Source organism: Pezoporus occidentalis, unplaced genomic scaffold (assembly GCF_034315485.1).
Source record: "Pezoporus occidentalis ecotype Australia unplaced genomic scaffold, CSIRO_AGI_Poc_V1 ctg61, whole genome shotgun sequence".
NCBI lineage: Eukaryota > Metazoa > Chordata > Aves > Psittaciformes > Psittacidae > Pezoporus > Pezoporus occidentalis.
Window position 1 is genome coordinate 1,367,631 of NW_026915955.1, and position 9,674 is coordinate 1,377,304.

The 9,674-nt window shown below is 37.3% G+C and overlaps 1 protein-coding gene across 1 annotated transcript; it reads right to left on the bottom strand.

Moving 5' to 3' along the window:
- LOC134174561 (trace amine-associated receptor 2-like) lies at positions 1–3,992 on the bottom strand. The gene is given in 5 exon segments (XM_062639677.1): positions 1–896; positions 898–976; positions 979–1,256; positions 2,148–2,240; positions 3,227–3,992. Coding segments are annotated over 3 exon segments (1,014 nt in total). The 5' UTR covers positions 1,172–1,256; positions 2,148–2,240; positions 3,227–3,992; the 3' UTR covers positions 1–154.
- Between the last annotated feature and the right edge of the window lie 5,682 nt (positions 3,993–9,674).

The following is a 9,674-nucleotide window of genomic DNA, read 5'->3' on the forward strand; positions in this document are numbered from 1 at the left end:
TGAATTAAAATTCATATTGTGCATTTCAGGCTTCTACTAATATGGATAATTCATATTATTGAATATTGAATATTCAGCAATTTTATATATATATAATGATATTCAGTAACCCACAGTTCTTCATTTCTAGAGCTGCTGTCTATAGTAGAATCTATTACTGTGACTGATATTCAGCTAGAAGTTTTACTGTATGAAAATATGGGTTAAATATCTTGCCTTTTAAGAGAAATGTCTTCTGAAACCATGGATAGAAAAAGCCATATATTAAAGGATTACAGAAATAATTTAAATACCCAGAGCAGTTTAGAGCATCAAACAAAGGTAAAGGAGTAAAGAAATTTAAAAATGTATCAATTAAGATAGTGAAAAAACAAGGAAACCAGCATATTAAGAAACCCAGCATAACTATGCTCAAAGTCTTTGCAGCTTTCCTATCTTTATTCCCAGAAAGATCATTTGTCTTATTTTTTGTTTGTCTTTGTGCCTGGCTCAACTCACATGTGTGCCTTTGGGATACTGTTAGAATTTTAACATAAATCCCTATCATTATACAAGAAGGGGCAAGTAAACCAATTGTGAATAAAATAGTCCCCCACTGTTTGTTGAACATAATAGGACATGAGCTCGAGCATTTAACCAGCATTTCATAGCCCTCAATTCCAGAAGCATAAGCTTCTGAGAAAACCACACCAAAAGCAAAAGCCGCAGGCACTGACCAGCACACTACTAGGACTTGTTTTATGGTGATGACAGTCATGGTGCTGGTGTAATGCAGAGGATGGCAGATTGCATAAAACCGATCCACAGCAATGGAACAAAGACGGAAAATGGAAACTAAGCAGAGCATGAGGTTGAAACTGTAATGAACTTTGCAGAACATCATCCCAAAATACCACAGACCTCACCATGCTATAAGGCGTAATGGCAAAGCCCAGCAGGAAATCAGTGACAGCCATGGATAGGATGAGGAAATTGGCGGAGAATGGAGCTGCTAGAAATACGAGATAGAGACAACTATGGCCAGATTCCCTGAGATGGTGAGAATGAAGGCTGCTGTTATGTATAGATACATTACCCCTCATACTCCAGGTGACCTAAAGGTCTCAGAACAGGACCTATTTCCAAAGTCAGAGCAATGAGTTAAATTGCTTGAGTTATTTGAAGAAAGCATAATCAATCCTTTATTAAACTTTTCTATTGGAGATGATGTTCCATAGGCAAATTTATTTTCACAAGTTTCTGTAAGATTCCAAATCCTAACATGAGAATACAATATAAAGTAAGTCAAGAGCATGAATTCAATTACTAAGCAAAATGCAGTAATTCAAATGCAATTTTTTTCTTGTCTTAATGAATAAATTAATGAGTATTTTCAAGGGGCAATATATTTCCTTCATTTATCTGAGGAGAGCCATACCCATTTCTTCTACCTCTTTTCCTGATAGCTTGTTTTAGACTAAGAGCAAATTTAGAAACAGAATCAGAAAAAGATACTCTTCTCCACAGCAATTTAGCCTACTTAAAAGGAACTTGGGAAGCAGCTTGGTCCATGGAATTTTTCCAATAGGTATCACCCTGGAATTAAGAAAATACAGAAACAGAGCATCGAAAGATCGAAAAGAGTGCTTGGCATTCAGTTTTATAGGATAATCCTACCTGCATCTCTTTTAACAATACCATCAATAAATTCTTTAAGTAGATGTTTTCCTGTTTTGTTATTTTCCTGCAAAACTGCAATGTCAGTAAAAGGCAGACCATCTCTGTAATTTGGCTCAGATCAATGAAAGGTGGGAATTTATTTTTCTTTCATGACATTACATTTAATTCCCAGGAGATTTTGAGTTAAAAATATGTACAGAATTTAGGGCTTTACATCAACAGGAGATAAACAAAGACAAGCGTCTGATTCCAAAGACCACTATTTTTGTCTGCTTTACTAACTCATTTACTCAATGTATAGAGGAGTTATATTGATGAATTAAGGTAGATACAAGTTATACTGAAATGAATGTTTGAAAGGAGAGGCTAAGGATGAAGGTGAAGGAAAGATATTCTGGCTTCTATTTATCTTAGTAGCCATTACATTCTTTCACATTTTTTGGTAATTACAATTTCTAGTGAAACTTAGAAATGAAATATTTACTAACCTTGAAGGTTACCATCTTGTAATTTAACAGGCTGCAATGGAACTTTCCCTCATGCTGACTGCATCTGTAGCTTTCACATGATGTACAGAAAGTCTTCCCCATCTGTTAGCGGCGAGGAGAAGCAAGACACGCCAACCCAATATGGGTGATAAGCAAGCTTCTACTTTATTCGTGGCGCACATTGCTTATATCTGTGTGGTGTTAGCCATGTCTACTAGTCACAACAGTATTGGTTAGTTTTACACGGCTTCCTTTACATTCTCCTCCCACATCCGGTTTCCGGTTACCTGTGAGGCCTACACTTTGCTTTGCTCGCACAAGGCCTCTAAGGATCCATGGTCTTGCTCTTGGAGCCATTCTGCAACACCCATCCATTGCAGAAACAGATAAAATGAAGTGTTAATTCAGGTCAGTCTATCATCTGTTATTGGACAATCCATTATTTATAAAGAAATAAAAAATAGTACAGGTAGTATTTATTTGCTACAAGAAAAGACAAAATTAATTCATAGTTAATGTGAGTAAGTGGAGTCCTCTGAGGTTAGAGGTGGATGTTCAGATTTAATGCTGAGGCTTTTGCAGGTGGATTGAAGATGTATTACAAATTCAAAGGTAAATGACTGCTGTTCAGCACAGGCAGGATTTTTATCTGTGATATATAGTGTGTAATGAGAACAGGGCAGAAAATAAACATGTCTTTTAAAATTAATTAAGGGAAAATTAAGAACGCCTAAAGGAGTCTACCTTTATGGTAGCTGCTTTGAAGACAAAAAAGGAAAATTTCTCTTGGAAATAAAACACAGATCTCTGGGATTATCTACAAGAGAATCATTTGCAGACTCCTAAAATAGTAAAATTTTGTCACTGTGTACAGCAGAACTACTTTATCTTTGAGATCTGACAGTATTTTTGAGACAGGCATGTGTAGTAACTTTATTTTTAAGTAATCAAGTGGAAGATATGCAAGTTTTACACAAATGATCCTTTACTGAAAGAAGTAACTAAAACATTAATTGTTGCAGAAAAATAAGAATAAAAAAATAATCTGTGGAAAGAGGCTATAGTTGGAAAAATATTACCTTCAGAAAGCAGTGTTCCATGTGCCTCACCATTGATCCTCTTTTCAGGATGGACAGAAGACCGTGATGGGAGAACAATTTGACACTTCACCTTTCCGAAATGAAATGCCTAAAACCTGCTAAGAAATGTACAGGAACTGAAACCTTTTCAAAAGAAACTGTTTAACTGGGTTAAAGCAAGACTACAGAAAGGTTCTTAGAAATTGTCCTTGAGAACTGGTCATGTGAAGCACTGCTGTACTGCAAAGGCAGCATGGAGGGAAAATTTTTGTAGCTATCACTTTCTCTGGTAAAGCAGTTGAGTTTTGTTACAAATGAGTTAAGCCTATGAGTTTCCTACATGTTGTACCTCATAATTTCCATGCTGTTCTTAATTATTGATTGGTGAGAAATATTTGGTTAATTACTAACTGCTCTTATTCCTCTGGGAAGTCTTCAGCAAAGCAGAAATCACAGCAATAGAGAACAAAATGCAAGCTCAAATTTTCTCAATAAATGTTTTCTCCTGATGGTAACTGAGAAAGTATGAAGGGTTTAGGATGCACTTTGTTCTCAGTGATCTCTCTTTAACCAATGGGTATCTTCTAGTCAATATGTGGTGAGTACTCAGTGTTAAAGGAGATTGACTTTTCCTATACCTATGGGCAATAAGAAGTTGAGACACCTAGGAGTGGGTGGTAGAGCTCCCACTGCCTAAGTTACCCATGGATCTGTTCTCGTAGGAAATGATTTGTTTTACGTAGGCTGTTGCACAGTTATCACACAGAAATATTTTCAATTTCTCATGCATGGCAGCATGAAGGTGAAAAAATTGTGTTAAAACCCCTACAAAGTAGGAAATCACACTTAATTGGAAAAATCTGGTTATTATGCAAGACTCAGCAAATATTATGAGAATTAAATTTCACAAAATCACAGAATCGCAGAGTGGTTAGGTTGGAAGAGTGCACTCTGCCCCATCATCCAGATCATTAATGAAGATGTTGAACAGGATTGAACCCACTGTTAACCCCTGGGGTACACCACTAGCTGCTGAATTCCAACTAGTCTTTGTGTCAATGATCACCATACTCTGGGCCTGCCTGTTCAGCCAATTATAAATCCACTTCACTGTCTGCTAATGCAGCCTATACTTCATTACCTTTTTTACGAGGATCTAATGGGGGCCAGTGCGAAAAGTCCTGCTGAAGTTTAGGTAGACAGTATACACTGCTCTTTTCTTGTCTACAAGGCCAGTAATTTCATCATAGGATTTTATAAAATTAGGCTATGTTTAATGGAAACAGACTAGTAAAAAAAGTGCTTACATATGCTGTAGGCATAATCTTTTTCTGAATTAGATGCAGTAGTGTGAAAGTAGTGTTATAGATAACAAAGATGATCAGAAAAACAGAAGTAAAAACTTGTAGAACACTAAGTATCTTATGTTTGACTGTATCTAGTATTTTTTTCCTTGTTGAATGAGTATTAATGCATTGCAGATGACAGAGATTGTGCAGTGTCGACAACGAGCCGAAGTTAATGATTTAAGGAAAGCCATATGCTTCGTAATATTTACAGTTTGACAGCCCATTCTTTTCTGTTTGAACAATGCACTAATGTATTTATTTTATTGAGCAGTTTAAATCACCCCATTTTAGAGCAAGGGTTTCCTTGTGAGGCATCTGGAAGGGTCCTTCTTGGAGAATTGGTGCTCCTTCTCATCCCCCATGCTGCTGCATCTGAGAGAGACCCAGCTGCAGGTAGGACCACCGTGCATAAGGCCATACAAGGTGGCAGCCTACAGACTGCAGTACTGTGTTGCAATCACAAAAATACAAGCTACAGGCACTGAGGCGGAGGAACAGGCGCCAGTCCATGACTCTGAAGTTTACTGTCAGTTTTGAGCGAAGTATGAGAGGAAGGTGACATTGCAAATTGTGCTCACCAGTGGCAAAATGAACAGACATAGGTTTACTGGTGAAACAGCCTTTCATCATGCTGGAGTAATTGCTTTACACAAGTTTTTAGGGAAGTTAAAACATATGAAATCACTCACTGGAGACTCATTTGTTTTGCAAACGGTGGCCATCTGGGAAGTGTTTAATAAGGTCACTAATTAAATGTGTTGATAAGGAATTTAACAATACCCTTTGCACTTCATTTCATGATGACAGTTTGAGATTGCAGTAAGGTACATCCTGATTCACCAGACCTAACTCAGAATATGATCAGACAACAGCATGAGGCATGTTTTCTTGTGCTCTCCTAATTTATCAAAGTCTTGGGTTCAAATAGAGTCCCTGCAGCCTCATTAACACATCTCATTTGTACATTCCCCTCACAGCAAAAAATAGCTTTGCCCTGCCTGCACTTACAGCTAATGAGAGAATGTAACCTGGGACTTCATTAAAGTTGCTCTGCTAGAGAAGGCACTCTCTAAACTGAAGGCAAGGAGGCTGTCTGGGGAAGTGCCACTTTTCGTTAATAGGACACCAGAGGAAAAAGTTCCTTCTGAAAATTTCTGAGTTATGCCATGCACGTAGCTGACTTATAATGTAGGTTATTAAGATTAAGGAAAACTGTCTTCTGTGTGTAAATGAAGGTCACCAGCAGTCTGTGTGTGGAAGCCTCTTGTTATTTCTGCAGAGAATAAATGTTGGTGACATCTTGGCTAGATTTTCTTGCAGGACATTTGTTGGTCTATACACTGCAAATTTCTTCTTCCACAAGAATTTGTCGTATAGAATTCTACAATTTATTTTCCTTTACACTACACTGACAAAAAAAACTTTTCTGCCCTTTTGCTGCCAAGATATAATGGAAGAGCCTGAATATTTACCTGCTGTATAAGCAAATTTCTTTTCTAGCTGTGTCTAGATTATTTCAGTGCTAGTAGTTTAGCATTGTTATGTGTATTTATTACTGGTTTTAGCTAAAGCACAAACATGGAGAGAAACATTTTCTGAACATCGGTTTAGTCTACATCCGAGGAAACAAATATTGCTGTCCTCTTGTGTATATAATAGCATGTCCCTTCTGCAAGTCTGTCCTCTTACAAAAGTTTTTAATGAAAGTTATTTCAGCATTTGGCAGCAATATTCATCGTTGAAAATCTGGTTTTCCTTTAATTACAGAAAAATAATATTATTGTGAAAAATAAAGACCATTAGCATAGTAATAGTAAAATTATTGTTATGGTTTAAAATAGTTGTCTAAGTCAGAAAAATACTGACATTGCAATTCAGCCAGTACTAATGTATCCTATTTGCTTCAGGTCTTTGTGGCCTCTGATTACTCTGGACAGAACACAACAGCATAATTAATTTTTTGCTATATTGAAACAAATGTTATTACAATCACACCATGCCATTAGAAGCTAAATGGAAGCTGAATGTACATCAGCTGTATCTTGCAAAACCCTGACAGCTACCTCTTAATAGCCTGTGATATAAAGAAGGATTTTCAAGTAGTGTCAGGCAGTGGAACCTGAGTGCGAGGGACAGGGTTCATCTAGAGGCACTCTCAGGAGTACAGGACACATGGAATCCGAGTATATTTACTTAGTGTTTGAGTTGCCTTTTGCTTCCCCTTTTTTCTGTACACTAAGGTTTAACACCATCTCTGTTCTTTTTCACCTCACTTTATCATTTCATATACCTTTTCCTTCACTTTTGGTTAGTATCTTCATGTTTCTTTTCCTGACTGTCGTTTCTTCTTTCAATATTGTTAAACAGTCTATGAAGCCAACCAGGAAAGAATTAAGGTGCTATCTCTAGTTTTCTTTTAGATTTAAAATATTAGTAACCTTTTCTGTATTGTTCTTTGACAGAGAAAATGTTTAGCCTAAAGAAATAGTCTCCTATGGAAACTTTTTTATGAAAAAAATTCTTGCTTTCAGGGAATATTTTGGTTGTAGAACAGAAAGAAGACTCCGACCAAAAGACTGAGCAAACTGAGATCAAGTACACAATTTTGCTTGAAATAGAAACAAAATAAATCAAAACTCAAGTGGCAAACTCTTCAAATGAGATGAACACTGAAGAATTTTTCAGCAAAAAACAGAACACTTCCATATTTAATTACAAAGTTTAAAATTTAATAAAATGGAAATATGAAGAAGCATATTTTTAAAAACTTTTCCTCCTACCTTTCTCCCTTCATGCTGGATAGAAGTCTACTTTTGTCACTCGTTTGTTTTCACCTAATTGAATGGGGTTCCTTCCTTTTAAAAACCCTCTCAAAAGACAGCTGTGCATCTTCACCATCTTAGCAATTCTGGGTAACACAAATTTTGTCAGAACAGGCACATAATCCACAACTGGAGTGGCTTCCAGAAACCCAAGGCTCATTGCTGGAGGATGCTGGGTGCAATGAATAGTGTTCTTGGCCCCTTGTCTCAGGAGCAGCTGTTAAAGTAGCTCAAACTGGTCATTTTGCTACCTACTTCAGAACAAAATCATGGCTGTGGCACTCATATTTGTTTAACCAGCCTTATTTATAGGTAAATTATACTCATTTGAAGTATGTTTACTTTCTTGATTAAATATTGTGGTCACATTGTGAGCAGCCCAAGTTTATCTAGGTGCAAAACAAAACCTGCCATGTAGTCTAAAGGGAGATTTCTAAAGTAAGCTTCTAAAATACAGCAAAATATGTAAGTATACGTAGGTTACAGCAGCATATAATACTTCCTTGACAAGGTATATTGTGTACAGAGTAACATGATGTGTATTTACCAGCCTAGTTCTGATTACTGAAGAAACAGGTTTAATCTAATAGTCTAATCAGTTAACAGCCATTTTCAAGATACAGCTGCTAAAAATGCATTTCAGGAGCATCAATATTTTTGCTCTACAAAGGACCATGCAATCTTTCAAAACAGCGATACTACTGAACATAAAACACTAGGCTGTTTATATGGTGACCATCAGCTAAAGTCCAGTTATGTGGAGTACCTCAGGGACATATGCAACAAGGTAGAGTAAGATACTACTTCTTGCGAACTTATTTGTTTTTTAAACATAAAATAATTAAAATGGAAAACAGCATAGAAGGGAATGGAAATAGCACTTTTGCCAACACCAAACTCATTTGAACTATGTGTTAAGTAATGATTCTGTCCTATGGAAAGTGACAAAACAGGGTTTGGAAATGAAAACTGTTAATATGAAAAAAATAAATGGCAGGACAGCATTGATTTCTATTGCAATCCTTTTGGCTTGCATTTCTAATCTGGTCATTTGGTAGAAAATATCATTTTACAGTGTCCATTAGACAGAGAAAGTTTCTCATTTTGATATGGTTCATTTTAAAAACTGGGTCTCTGTGAGTGGAACCGTGGTTTCAAAACTGCTGGAGGCTCCAAGGTGGCCTCATGGTTGGAGAGTAATTTTGAAAGCATATAACTCCACTCAACATCTATGCAGTCATCAGGACAAAAAAGCACAGCATTACAAAAAATTAACTTCTCAAGTTTCCATTCAGACGTTTGAAATCTGAGGGAAAACGCACGGATTCCAAAGGAGGGACTAATTAAAAATAATTATCTCATTATATGGGCTAAATGAGAAGGTGGAATGAGAGATTCCAAGAAAATGGTTTTGCAGCAAGCAAAACCCATCCATCCAAAACCAAGAAACAGTCTCTGCATGGGGTGGGGAGGTAGAGTGTATGTGGGGTGGGTTACGTATGTGATAGCCCTTGCAAGTAATACCATAACACAGTCCATTACTTCTGCTTAATAGCAAAGGCTGCTCCAGCAGACAGCTGTGCCAGGGTTCCCTGGAGGGCAGGAGTAGCCCCTTGCCTCTTTCCCTGGCAGGGTGAGCAAATCCCCAGCATAGCAGAGGCACCCATTCAGTGAGGCAGGTCCCCTGTAAACTCTTCAGTGCTCCTGTGCACCCACTAATCTCACAGGAAGGAATTTAGGACTGTGGCTGGTATGTAGATATTTGATGCTCCCCAAGCATCACCTCCAATGCAAAGGTGAACATGGAGGAGGGAGGCAGTGAGCAGTAAGCAGATATAATCTCAGCTTGTCATTCTATATCCTCATGGCCCTGAAATAACTTCACAAAAAATTAAAGAGGCTTACTCATAGCTGTTCCTGAAAAGTTTTGCTCCCTAGCTATGTTTCTCTTTCAGCTATCGGGAATGAATGGATATTTAAATTATCTTCTCAGTGACCACCAAGACCTCATTGCTGCTGATGCTATCGATGTTCATTACAGAAAGAACACAGTGATATGTGTAGAATAACAACTATTATCTTCAGCACTAACCATAGAAGATTCATCTCTGAAACAAAATAATTTACCAGATTAGCATGGACTGCATGTCATGGAGATGGTGCCTGCTCAGGAGTTATTTCCTCATCATTAAGAGGTGTTGATTGCCCATTTATATATCTTTTACCACAACAGAGGAGCTATAAGCAAATATGGCCAAATAACAAATCAGTAGTGGC